General features: G+C 40.3%; 1 protein-coding gene across 3 annotated transcripts; it reads left to right on the plus strand.

The window, feature by feature from the left end:
• Window positions 1-1,206: 1,206 nt before the first annotated feature.
• LOC311271758 (homeodomain-interacting protein kinase 1-like) lies at window positions 1,207-12,728 on the plus strand. 3 transcript variants are annotated; one of them, XM_084377580.1, is made up of 18 exons: window positions 1,207-1,687; window positions 5,814-6,024; window positions 6,277-6,468; window positions 6,571-6,752; window positions 6,874-7,009; window positions 7,498-7,608; window positions 7,731-7,808; window positions 7,891-8,039; window positions 8,167-8,472; window positions 8,615-8,842; window positions 9,048-9,142; window positions 9,228-9,364; window positions 9,519-9,656; window positions 9,884-9,967; window positions 11,050-11,117; window positions 11,283-11,372; window positions 11,575-12,096; window positions 12,197-12,728. In XM_084377580.1, exons 2-12 carry the CDS (start codon window positions 5,830-5,832, stop codon window positions 9,338-9,340), a joined length of 1,785 nt encoding a protein of 594 aa, XP_084233706.1. In that variant the 5' UTR covers window positions 1,207-1,687; window positions 5,814-5,829; the 3' UTR covers window positions 9,341-9,364; window positions 9,519-9,656; window positions 9,884-9,967; window positions 11,050-11,117; window positions 11,283-11,372; window positions 11,575-12,096; window positions 12,197-12,728. The 3 variants fall into 3 exon arrangements, with proteins under 3 accessions (XP_084233706.1, XP_084233704.1, XP_084233705.1); XM_084377578.1 differs by having other exon boundaries at window positions 11,597-12,096; XM_084377579.1 differs by lacking the exon at window positions 1,207-1,687 and adding an exon at window positions 1,720-1,924 and having other exon boundaries at window positions 11,597-12,096.
• Window positions 12,729-13,835: the final 1,107 nt, after the last annotated feature.

Raw genomic sequence — 13,835 nt, forward strand, 5'->3', positions numbered from 1 at the left:
TCTTAGATCACCCTGGAGCTGATCATTGGCTGAGTATTTGCCATTTTGGCTATTCTTCAATCCATTCGAATGGTAGCATTTTGAAGCATTTGAGATTATTTGATCTGAGCAGCCTATCATTTTCTGAACTTTATATGTTTTCCCCTCTCCTATCAACTTTTTAATCAAAGTACGCTGTTCTTCTGAACAACGTCTGGTACAACCCATTTTACTCAGATTTTCAGAGAGAAATGCACTATAACCAGCATGTACAACAGTTGCTGCCTACACTTTTATACTGCTAGAATCTGTCAGCATATTGTATAGATACGACCAGTAACCCAGCACAAGTGATATCTGCAGTCTGGATATTTCAAAATATAAAGTCAGATCATATGTGACAGTCACATCCGATGTCAGGAAAGACTAGTATGTCACCATGTGTCATATCTCAACAGGATTAACTGGTCCTGTCTGTTAACAATAGAAAAAATATAATAGGAAATGAACAGAAATGACGTAGAAAACCACTTGAGTGCATACAACCCACTTTTATTACACTAAATAAAGGCACCAAACAGAAAACGTGCCTTCCTGCTGTTTTGTAAAGGGTCTTTTGGCAAGTGGACATGTTCCTAGTTAGCTGCGTTGCTTCACTTCTGGATGGAAACTTGTACACCATAATTATTATTAATCTCAATACTACACAAACAGTGCAGTGTTTAGACGCTCTGTTCTCTGGAGGGTGGGTAGCTCTTTAATTTGACATGTCTATAATAATAATTTGACTTTTAATCTCGTAATTTTGATTTTTTTAGTTTTCTTCTTTACCTGGTGGAAACAGGCTTCCATAGGATGAGGCAGGCAGGCGTCCAAAAGCCTCTCTCCCTCTGTCTCTCTCGTTTATTATGTATTTATTGATCTCTGGCCTAACGTTCATTATCTTAGACCCCCACACAGTGAAGATGATCAGTGGAGCTCTGGTAGAAACACCTGCTGCACACACACAACTCCCACAGTTTACACCTGTCAATTCAAATAAACTTTATTGGCATGAATGAAGTTACATTATTGACACATTTAAATGACATAATATTGAATGAGGACATTTGACACAAGAAAACTAAATTAATCAATTTGCTGCACAGAATCTGTCACTCGATCACGCACACGCATGCACGCACGCACGCGCGTCACTGAAGGCCATGGAAACAGAACGTTGACCAAAGATATAAAAGCTGCAGCCCGGCGGCCATTTCTCTGTTCGCACATTAAACTTTGACAAGTTGACCTCCTGCGGATCTACTGTTGGAAAGTTGAAATATCAGAAACCTGATCAACTGGAAGACTTTATCACAAGCAAACCTGTTGGATACCTGAACACCTGGAAAACTTCTTCTTAAATAAACCTTTGGGTTATACCTGAACACCTGGAAATTTATTTGTCATACAAACCTGTTGGATTAAACCTGAACACCTGAACACTTTTTCTCAAATAAACCTTCGGATTAAACTTGAACACCTGGAAGATTATTCTCATACAAACCTTTGGATTTTACCTGATCACCTCAACACTTTTTCTCACACAAACCTTTTGGATATCTTTTTTTCTGAGGACAACTGCAGAGCGTGGACCACCTTTTACTGCTGGAGAAGTGGTTTCTGGTGGACCCCCTGTGGAAGAACCTGCTGTCCAGAGTCTCTGCAGGTAGGACATCTTTAATTATCACACCAAATGTAGTTATTCATCTTCATAAACGTGTAGAAGTGGGTTTCGGTTGACAATGTTGACAATATACTCATGGTAAATTGTTGAATTTACAGATAGGATATTGATAGCATTTTAGCTAGCCTTTCATGAAAAGTCAGTTTTGGGTGTCACTGGACGTTTTCTCGGTGTAAAGTGATTTTAGATGATAAGAATGTGCTGAAAGTCCCGCTTCAGGTGAGGAATGTGTTCATGGTTGTATAGTGATGTTAAAATATTATTTTAATAGTTATTACTGTTTGAGGGCATCCATTTTTACATATTTAATGTGAAAATTTATGGGAAAAGATGGCGACAGATCATTTTTCATTTTTTGAAAAATGCCAAAATAAACAGGTTTTTGTCTCGTGCGCCGCCACGGAGACGATGGAACGTGAGGAGATGACGCTGCAGGTGTGACCGCACCAGGCCCGTCTCTCTGTGTGCAGCTCAGGCTGCTGCTAGAATTGTTGAAAGTGAACTTAAAGTGTAACCGGATATGTTGTTGAGACGGCTCAAGTTCACAGCTGATCATATTCTTGAAGGACCTTTCCCTGTTGTGTTCAGTCAGCACTCAGAGCTTGTAGCTACTTGAGGTGTTGGTATTGAAAAGGTCATGGAGAGATGAGAGTGGCGTCCTGTGTCCACACCACAGTCTCCTCCAGGATGCATGACTTGGGACTAATAAACAACATGTTGGCTTTATTAGTTTCTGGTGGAGAAAACAGATTATTGTGTGCTTATTTTGGAGAAGTCCTGTTGTTAATTGCGTGCTTTTTAATCAAGGTAGGCACAGTTTAGCCTGCGTGATGGCGCATGCTGTTCTGTGCACAACAAACGTTTTGGCAGATACAGTATATAAATAGGACAGTGGGGAAATGGTTGTGTTCTTGGAGGATAGGCCTACTTACTTTACATGTTAGACTCTTATAATAAGTGAATCAACTGTTATTCAAGTCTGTAACACGGCATTATATTTTATGAGGTGATCACAATTAGAGTATCTGAAATAAAAGCGTCCAACAGCATAAACACAATGAGGTGAAGATCAGTGACTGAATGATCTGAGGTGTGACAGCTACCTGTCACTCAAGGAGACCACGCCCCTAATTATGCATATCTTTAAACCTTAATATAATTTAAAGCAGTGAGTTGTATAAAAGTTCAGATGAAGGGATAAATAATCTACAGAAAGCAGCTGTAAACATGTTTATTTCTGCTGGAAAGATATTTTAACATGGACTCTTATGGGGACTGGCTTCAATCCTCAGAACAGCAGATTGACGCTGGTTTAAAAAACAACAAAAACAACATCAAGTGTCTCCGTACAGCTCGTCTGGTGTAATCCAAGTCTGCAGAAGCCCCGAGATCACAAACTGATCTGAAAAGATGTTATTTACGCACTTTATTAACCTCAAATCTTCACTGTAGCTGCTGAGATAAAAGTGTTCGACCACACGTCAAGGGTGTAAATAACGTCTTTTGAAATCAACATTTTTAAATTCCTGTGGTGGATGGACACATTTATTTGAACAAAGTATTAACAACAAAAACACCACAAACAAAGAACTTTTTGAGTATTTATTCTGCCACTTTATTAAAGAGTAACTAAACCCCCCAAACCACTTTTTTCTGCTGAAAACAAATGTATTTGGGTATGAAGTAGTGTTGTTGATTGATTCTGGTCCAACTCTTGACATTTTAGCCAAAGTATTTCAATTTGGAGTATTCTGTTGTAAAAATGTAAGAGTGACTGCCCTCTATGGGTTGAAACCCGGCTATTACAATCAAATGTTACTATTGGCTGAGATGGAGGCTGATGACGTTTTGGAGGCAGCTTTCGTCACAACAGTGTGGGTGTGGGCGGGGGCTCTGTTGGAGGCTGCACAGAGTGGCTGGGCGTGTCTTAACTGCTCCTGCAGCCCCGCTCAGAATCAAGGCATTTTTTAAATTTCCAGCCTAGATGCACCTCAGCCAAAGTTCAATACTCTTGATCACATACTGGACAGAATCTTTACAAAAATTCAAAACTTCACTGATAAAATAAATTCATACAATATGAAAAGGAATCCTTCACATTCAAGTTAATACATGAACTCTGAGTGCAGACTCTAAATAACATTCAGGGGCTCGTTTCTGCTTTTTGTTTTTAAAAAAAACAGACGTCACCAGCGTCATTACAGAAAGAGTTTGTTGTCACAGCTTGGCTCAGAAGGAGGAAAAATGCTTCACTTTGTCTTGTTTTAAAGTCCAGTGTGTTGGATTTAGTGCCATCTAGTGGTGAGGTTGCAGATTATAACCAACTGAAGACTCCTCGTCTCACCCTCCCCTACGGTGGCTGCTAAAAACACTAAAAACATGCAAGTCCCTCTGTAGAGTCAGTGTGTGGTTTGGCTGTTCTGGGCTAATGTAGAAACATGGCGGTGAACATCCACAGGTATTTCATATTTTTAAAGCCAAACATGTTTCTACAAGATGTTTGGACACGTCCAGAAGATGTTGGCGTGATGTGTCCGCACAGTCTCCAACACTGCTGTTGTGACTGAGATCATTTACTTGTAATGTGAGACGAATGAAGAAGCCAATCAAATTTTTCCAGACAAATTGTCTACACCTCTTGGAGCATGTGTTTGAGTGCTGTGCTTCCCACATTGAACGCCATTCCTCCTGTAATATTCCTGTTTTGATACTTTATTTTAATTGTGTTTTTGTTTTTGTATGACAACAAACAAATGAACAGAATAAGAAAGAAAATTGCAGACAGACTGAGTGATAGGGTCATCGTGGGTAGAATGAAATGCTTTATAAAAAACTGAAAGGAAAAAAAAAAGATGAGGTTACATTGCAATGTTCCTGTTAGTCCTTGAAACCCATGAAAGGGATCTTCTGATTCATATGACTTGAGTCATTTTAAAACGACACTCCTCCAAACAAAATATTATATATAACATTTATGACTCAAATAATATTTCCATTGTTTCCAGTATTTCTCACAGTTTTCAGCAGCACGTCTCAGAGAGAAAGTTAACCGTTCTGTTATGTACATTTCTTGAACTATTTCTGTCCATTTAAAGATTGTTGGAGACTCTTTACTCCGTCATTTCCTGGTTACTGCTTTTTTACTAGCTGCTAGTAGTATTTGTAGTAAATAAAATCAAGATCTGAGCCGCTTATAGATCTGATCTCTGTTACTACATCTGTCCAGTAGGCAGAGATATTAGGACACTCCCAAAAATTGTGATAGTGACCTGCAGACATGTTGCCACACATTCTCCAGCAATGGCCATATTTGGATTTGTTACTGCAGGATGTTTTTATTCTGGGAGTAATGAAAAACCTTAAGGTGTTTTTCCAGGTGAATTCCCTCCAGATACCTGAACTTGAGGTGTTTGACTGTGTCTTACAGATATTTATTCATTTTCAGTCATTTGTATGTTAGCTTCCGTCTCCCATCTTCATTTAATATACATTGTGGAAAGGCTCCTTTCCAGTTGTAGAGATGAATAAATCCTGGTGATAAGTTTTCTTTTAATTTGACCTTTAAATGCATCAATAAATACCCTAATCAGATTAATCTCTGTCTCTCCAATACTTTGAATATTATTGTCGAAGCCTCCTGTCATATTTCTGTGTCTAGTTCTTTTTCCCATTGCACTTTAACATATTCGGTATTGTTCCCCTTCTGCCTCTGAAGACCCTGGTGTAGTTTAGACATTGTTTTTTGTGTTTATAAGCTTGAATTATCACTGCATAACCCTCCTCAGAGAATTCTGGTTTATCTGTTTTTCATATATTATTATTATCTTATTTGGAGATACCTGTAGAAATCATTAACGTTAAGCGGAAATTCCCCTCAGACCTCAGACGATCAGATGATCACTGAAAATGTGAAATATGAAATAAATACATGATTGTCTTTGTAAAGACCTGAAGCAGCGGTTTAACATGTTTTTGTGTCATCTAATCGTTGACGGGGTAGAAAATGTTTGATGGTAGCAAAATTAAAAATTAATTTACATTGTTATGGTCCTTCAAAGGGAATGAAAGTAACTTCTTCTTTTTCTTGTTTTCACCTGTTTTGTTTCAGTATTCTGAGAGACAAAATGGGCGCCAAAGTATCCATCGAGTCCACCTCATCTTCCCAGATGAAGCCCGTCCAGCTCCCCAGTGAGTATGAGGTTCTGGAAGTTCTGGGAGAGGGCTGCTTCGGAAAGGTGGTGAAATGCTGGAAAGAGGACATCAAGCAGACTGTGGCTGTGAAGATTCCTAAATTCTTCTACGAGGACACCATGAATGAGGTAGGAGGTGTTGATTTTGATGTTCACAGTTGTAAAAGATATTTTTAAAAGATATTTTACAGTAAGTGCCTCGTGCAAACAAGCAATTCCTTTTACTTTAAGCTACTTTAAGCTATCTACAAACATCACTATGTAAAGATATAGTGATTATCTGTACACTAAGTTTTAAGCACCACATTATGAAGACTTCACACGTTAACACATTAACTGACTGTAAAAACTAATCATTTCAAACTTGCCGTGTGTCTCCAGATTTCCATGCTGAGACAGTTCAAGCGCCTCAAACTCGACCGACACAACATCGTCGAGTTCATCGATTGCTTCCAAACCGAACATGGAAGAGCAATCGTGTTTGAGGTGCTGGACATCAGCCTAGGCGACTACCTTAAACAGACAAGTTTTGCGCCTATGCTTCTGAGTGACATCACCACCGTCATCCAGCAGGTATGAACTCCAGCAGCACCCTCACATCAGACGGAAAGCAAAGCACTGAGCACCCTGTCACTTTTAGGCTTAGGTACATTCTTACCGACCTTGTACTTTCAGATGGCTACAGCATTTGAGGCGCTGAAGGGGATCGGGGTGATCCACGGTGACCTCCACCTCCACAATATCATGATGGTGAATCACCAAACACGACCCTTCAGAGTCAAGCTCATTGACTTCGGTATTGCCATGTACAGATCAGAAGCCAGCCAGGGCCTGACCCTGCAACCACTGTCTTTTAGGTAGGGTTCATTATTTTTATTATTACACTGGAGTGAGTGAGTTAGTGGTTTACCATTTATTGCTCCCTTCCCAAGTCTGACAATGTGAATATCCTGTGTAATGTTTCTCCTCCACATTCAGGTCTCCAGAGATCATGTTGGGCTGTCCTTTTTCTGAGGCCATTGACATGTGGTCCCTGGGCTGTCTGATGTTCGTAATGAGCTGTGGCAAACTACCGTTCAATGGATTCTCATTGTACAATGGAGAGTATGAAATAGTAAGTCACCTACTATATTCAGACAGTCTGTCAGTTACTCATACTTGCGTGTCTTCACTCGTGCTTGTGGTTTTGCTCTAATTAGTGATCAATGTACATCCCACATGTATGATGAGAAATCTAAAGCTGGGAATCAAAAGGAAATTTAAAGAAAATAGGCAAAGAGAAACCATCTTGGTGTTTTGTTCAAACAGATGAAAAAATGCTCAAAGTTTACTTTGAGTGTGACAGAAGGAAGTAATCTGATGTTTAGTGGTTCAAAGAACTTTGTACCTTAGCTACAACAGGAGGTGTTAGCATTAGCATGTAGTCAAAGAATGACCTGCCCTACTTTGCCTCTGATTGGCCAATCTCACTCCTCGTGCCTGAACCGAACCAACCGATGAGAACTGGCCATTCAGATACGGAGAGTCATTACTTTGCCCTCCTGAGAACAATATTTTGCTTCCTCTTGCACATTTTGATGTAGTGCTGTGTTTAATCTCCAGCTGCAGAGCATCATTGATCTCCTGGGTCAGCCAGAGGACCGTCTTCTCAGTGCTGGTCTAAAGACAAAGAAATACTTTAACCAGACTGGGTCCAACAGCTGGGAGCTCAAGGTACCACAGTGAACCTTCTCTGACCTTTAATCTTTGATCAGAATATTTTCTTGTTAACATTTCCCAACATTTAACAGTTGATCATTCAGACTGATTTTGAACCACTTTGAACCTTCTCTCAGACATCTATGGAGTATCACGGATATCAGCTCATCTGTGCCAACAAGGACCAGCTCCAGTCTCTGGACGATCTCAAAGAAGTAAGTGTGAAGTAACTTTCATCCTCACTATGATCGATTGTCTTTTCATGATGCTGGATTTGACCGTTGTTTCCTCAACTAGATGCGTCTTGAGGAAAATCATGAAGCTGAGGCCGCAGAGCGAGAGCAGTGCATGGAGCTCCTGAAGGCCATGCTGAAGGTGGATGCGGATGAGAGGATCACTCCCTGTGAAGTCCTCACTCATCCATTTATTACCAAAGACTACCCAAAGTAAGTGTGTGTGTGAGGTGTGAGTCCTGTAGGTGGTGCTTTGTTAGTTAGTGATGGTTTATCATTTGATCAGTGTCCTGTCGTGTTTCTGGGACATCAGTGTAACAGTGAGTGTGTCTTTTTGTAGCAATGGGGCTTTGGCAGCAGCATTCTGTCCACGCAACACAGAGCAGTCCAAGACGAACCTTAAGAACATGATGAGACCAAAGAAGTCAGTCCTGAGTCCTAAAAGACGCCCCACTCTTACTACGAAGTGGCCATCGTCCACTCTTACTTGGGTTCAGCCTGCAGCAGCCCAACTCACACAAACTGCTGCCACTCCTCTGACGGATGACGAAAGCGTTGACATCAAACCAGATGACTGCACGCCATCTCCCACAATTCTACCATCAGGTGTGATCCTGGTTTGGCCTGGTCAGGGGAGCAAAGTCAGGTGAGATGTCTTCCTCCGGTCACGACACCCATATCTCAGATGAGAAAATAGTTCAGATGGCCAGAAATAATAGCAGAGAAATGATTCTTGAAGATGTCATGACAATAACAGGATCATTCTGTGTGTGTGTTTTCATGTTCAGTGGCAGGACCTACATTTTCAACATCTCGGGAAGTTCACCATTCACTTCCCCGAGTGAGGACTTTGACTGTGAGCCTGCTGCCCCTCCTCTGACGGATGATGACATCATTAACGTCCGACCAGACGACTGCACTCCATCTCCCACATTTCTACCATCAGGTGTGATCCTGGTTCGGCCTGCGACGGCTGAGAACACGCTGATGCTGGAAGACCAGGAGAGTGCAGTCAGGTGAGATGATGAAAAATAGTATCAGAACCTGTTGCCTTTGTCTTTCACTCACTTCCACATCAAATCCACACAATATGTAGATCAAGATCTTTCCTCAGAAAAAACAAGAATGAAAAGTTCCTTGTTGCAGCTTTAAGATGTGATGACAATAACAGGAATAACTAACTACCTAACTAACTAACTAACTTTTTTGTGGTGTTTTCAGTTTTCAGTCTGGCTTGAACGAGACGTCGGGGTCCTCAGTGACCAACACTGAAAGTGGCATGAAGTCCTCAATATGTGAGGACTCAGGCTCATGTGGTAAGTAACAGTCATCTCTACTTGCGTCTGAACTGTTGTGCATTTTGGAGTACGGCTGAGGTCTTTAATGTCCTTTGACTTTCAGAAAACACGGGGGCAAAGAAGCATCAGAAGAAGAAGAAGAATCGCTTCAAACGCATCTTCTCCTGGATGAGGAAGACCTTCGGTTCATGTTGTACCTGTGCTGAGGAGGATTAGGGAATCACCAAAAGACTTCCCAAAGTAAGTGTGTGTGTGAGATGTGAGTCCTGTAGGTGGTGCTTTGTTAGTTAGTTAGTTTTTCTTAACCAGTCATATATTTTGTCTATATCTGCTGTCATATAAATGCAGTGAAGTACAATCTCAAAAGCAGCTTCTTTACAATGTGTGTGAACAGAAACTCCACTGACATTCCCGACCTCCTCCTCCCGACCCTGCTGTGCTGGAACTGAACACCCAGCCTGAGCCTGTGCCTTCACACAGTCCGATCAGAGGATGTGGTGGACGTCTGCAAAACGCTTACATCCAGGCACAGGTGAGATACTCAGTATAGGTTAGGCAAAGATGTCATTAGAAGTAGATCAGTGTCTGCATTGATACAGATATTTGTCAATGGTGGGTGCTTTGTGGCAAAAGCATGTAATGTTATGTCTGTATTCTTCTGTGTCTTCATGTGTGGAGGAAGGGTGCCATGGCTTTATTAAATGTCTCTCTCTCTCTCTCTCTCTCTCTGTCTCTCTCTCTCTCTCTGTGTCTCCACAGGTCCTGCCATGTCAGTGGCCCATGTACAGCGTCCTGATACCCGCAGCAGCAGCCGTCAGTCACCCTGCTGCTCCTCCACACACAGTAAGACCCTGGTTCACCACACACACTCTGAACATCTCCACTGTTTGGTTGCAGCAGACAGCAGGTTTAGTGCTGTAGGAGAAGGATATCAGTGTAGGAACAGTTACAGGTTTCCAGGACAAGCAAGAGTAAAATCTGACTTTGTCCTGCAGTTCCAGTTCAAAGGTCCCTTAGAAAAATGGCACATTTTAGAATTATTTAAAGTAAAGTGAAGCTGTGTGCTCTTGAAGCTCAGTTGTATGTTTTGTGAGGGATTCGGGTGTCAGGCTGAGGCCAAGTACATCTTAACATTAAACAACTCTGCAGGTTGATTACATCAGTAAAACAGTAAAATTAGCCATCATTTCTTAGACAGTCTATCATCCCAACAAATAATTTGTTACATGATAAATCTAAAACCTCCAGTTCACAGGTGGATGTTATTTCATTTTTTATAGCTATTCAGAGGTGAAGCATAGTTTTAATCAAGTTAGGACTCATTCAATGCTGCATTATGGAGGACTGAAACCGCCAAATCAAAATATATTAAGAAATGAATGTGTTTCAATAAACAAAAACATAATATTAAAGAATAATGGCATTAATCAATTAATGAAATAAAAACAAAAAATGATAATTGTATAATGTGCTTCTGTATTTCATTATGTATTTATTCCTGATTTGCATTATGGAGGAAAAATGGTGAATGAAATGTAGAAGAAAATATACTGAAATAACTAAGTTAGTGGATTTAACTGGGGAGCAAACGCAAAGGGAAAATAATGCAGAAATAAATGCATTAAAATGGCTTAATAAATACATGTAATTTAAAATGAATATATCAACCTGAAAATGAAATGGGAAAGCAAATGAGAAAGACATTTTGGCACTTTCAGTCCTCCACAGTCCCTCAGCAGAAACAGGCACACATGTCATGGCTGAATGCTGTAGACTCTCCAGATGTGTTTTAACCTCACAGATGTGACAGCAGCTCATTCAAAGACTTATTATAATTCATTGTGAAGGTAAATCCTGACACCTGGTGGACACATGGCACCATCGCAGCTCGTCTAACAACCTGTTCTGTGTGTTTGTGTCTCCAGTGTAACAACGTACCAGTGGTGAGGCTCCCTGGAGGCTTCGACCACAACCTGCAGTGTGTTGGAATGATGTAAGTAACACACATGAATGCAAACAAACACACCAGTGCACACAGCTATAGAGCTTCAGTTTTCATCACACACACACACACTAACACACACACACACACACACACACACACACACACTCTTTCTGCTGTCTAATCATGTGTGTATCTGACTTGTTATCTGTGTAGGAATGTAGAGCTGTTGTTCGCTCCTCCAGCTGGAGTTTTCCCTCCTCCTGATGTCCCCGCTGCTCCTCAGCCGAGCACCTCCAACTCAAAGTAAGTTTGCTGTGGACACTTTTGATCAAAATGTACTTTTCTCCTTATCGTGACTTTCTCATGATCAGTCTTGATCATTTTAAACTGAATTCCATCAGCTGTTGTTTTTGTTGGGATTGACACCATTTATGAGAACCTGTGTGTGTGTGTGTGTGTGTGTGTGTGTGTGTGTGTGTGTGTGTGTGTGTGTGCTAACGATCAGTGTGTTGTCTGTCTGTCCACAGTGGAAGTCACTGTCAGAGGAGGAGCAGGCCGTTTACCACCAACAGGCCGACAGAGAGAGTGAGCTCCCAGTCTGTCAGCCAGTACAATGGAAGTACAATGGACAACACAATTTCATACTCTTTTACTTTGTTTATATGTGGCGGACCCTGCCACCTTTCTAGCTTTAAACAGTGTTCTGGAGACTGAATTGTACATCTTAAAAAAGTTGTGACTTTCTTAAATGTCTGTCATTTGATCCAAAATTAGTATTCAGATGTAGTTAACTGCAGATGTAAGAAGAGGTATCTTGTTTTGAAGTGTTTTTAAAGTTTTAGAAGACTGATCTGTGTTTCTGTTTGTTGGTGTCACAGCGTCTAAGAGGTTGTGTGTGTCTCCAGTGGCATCCACCTCACGGGCAGCTGTGGAGGAGCCACGTCCCACGCAGACGGACCCTGTCCCGGAGCCACATCAGCGGACGGCCTAGTGCAGCTGCAGCACACGGACTCCAGTGACCGTGCATGTGAGTGACATTTATCACCTGCCACAGGAGTACAATGTAAGTGCTGCCTCCTGGCTGCATGTTCTAGAAACAGCAGTCACATCTCTGTCCTCCTCTGCAGGACTCACACAGAGTCCAGCCAATCAGAGGATGTGGAGCATCACCCAGTGACGGAGCAGCTTGATCCTCCACCAAGTCCATCCAGTGCAGAGCATCACCTCCTCTCCTCCCTGTGGACTTCTGGGATGTCATGCAGATGTACAGATAGATGTTAAGATAGATGATAAGATGTATGTATAGATGGATGATTAGATGTATGTATAGATAGATATTAAGTTTGTATGTATAGATGTATGTATAGATGTTAAGATAGATGATAAGATGTATGTATAGATGGATGATTAGATGTATGTATAGATAGATATTAAGTTTGTATGTATAGATGTATGTATAGATGTTAAGATGTATGTATAGATAAATGTTAAGATAGATGTTAAATAGATGTATAGATGTTTGTATGTATAGATGTTAAGATAGATGTATAGCTGTATGTATAGATATATAAATGTATGTATAGATGTTAAGATAGATGTATAGCTGTATGTATGGATATATAAATGTATGTATAGATGTTAAGATAGATGTATAGATGTATGTATACTGTAGATATATGTTAAGATAGATGTATAGATAAATGTATAGATATATGTATAGATGTATGTTAAGATAGATAAGATTGTTACCATCATTTTAGTAAATTCTTTTAAACTATATTTAATCAGTTCACTATGATTCATTTTCTGCAATTACATGGTAAATACACCAATAATAATTATTTAAGCCAATAACTGCAGTGGTTCATCAGTGGGAAAATGTTCCATAAACAAGGTAAACAAACAAAACAACACAAGCAAACAACACGCCAGGGTGCTACTTCTAGTAAATATGAATAGGGCGTGGTAGCTACAACTCCACAAAAAGCTGTTTTTGAGGTGTTAGTGCTTCGTCAACACTCATTTCTATTTCCAGGCAGCCTGACACGCTCTGGTAGTCTTGTTGCCTCCTACTGTCCTCAATTTGAACTAAAGCATTAAAGTGAAATGTTTCAAAGTAGTCTTAGCAAATTATACATCATTTATTTAAGAGAAATGGACGAAATATTGTGTATATTTTATGTGTATTTATGTTTATCTATTTATAAAAGACAGTATTGTGTATGTATTGTATATGCAGTATACACATGCTATTGTAGAAATAGATTTTCAGCTTGTTTTTACCTTTTGTTTTGTGTATGTACAGTCGAAGTCAAATGTTTACATACACTTGTAAAGGTGGCGAGGGGCACTAAGGGAGGAAAATTCAGGTGGAAGCCGAACAACACCACCTGGGGATTTGCAATCCCGAGAAATATTTGAAACTCGGATATTGGGTGGGAAATAGGTAGAAAAGGACACACAGGCTTGTTACTGAATAGGCAGAGACGTGAGTTATAAAGTAAATTAAAGGTTTTTTTCAATAATCAAAATAATCAATGTAAACAGACAGGGGTGTGAACTGCTGAGAGGGAAAAGAAAGGGTTAATGAGCAAATGACACTCTTAAAATCGGTAAGGTGAATACAAATAATTACAATTATCTTTTTAAAAAGGCCTCATTATGAAATATCAAAAAGATCAGTGTAATTGTATTAAAAGTCGGTCCAACGACGACTATGAAAAAGGAAAACTAAGCGGAGGCCATATGTGAAGGGCAGACTACACA

Source organism: Pagrus pagrus, assembly GCF_965226575.1.
Source record: "Pagrus pagrus genome assembly, chromosome: 16".
NCBI classification, from domain to species: Eukaryota; Metazoa; Chordata; class Actinopteri; order Spariformes; family Sparidae; genus Pagrus; species Pagrus pagrus.

Excerpts from the sequence above, each read along its gene's own strand:
- LOC311271758 (XM_084377580.1), top strand. The coding sequence starts at position 5,830 with ATGGGCGCCAAAGTATCCATCGAGTCCACCTCATCTTCCCAGATGAAG. Across the intron at positions 8,040-8,166 it reads ATTACCAAAGACTACCCAAA|CAATGGGGCTTTGGCAGCAG; the intron begins GTAAGTGTGTGT and ends GTCTTTTTGTAG. Across the intron at positions 8,843-9,047 it reads GACCAGGAGAGTGCAGTCAG|TTTTCAGTCTGGCTTGAACG; the intron begins GTGAGATGATGA and ends TGGTGTTTTCAG.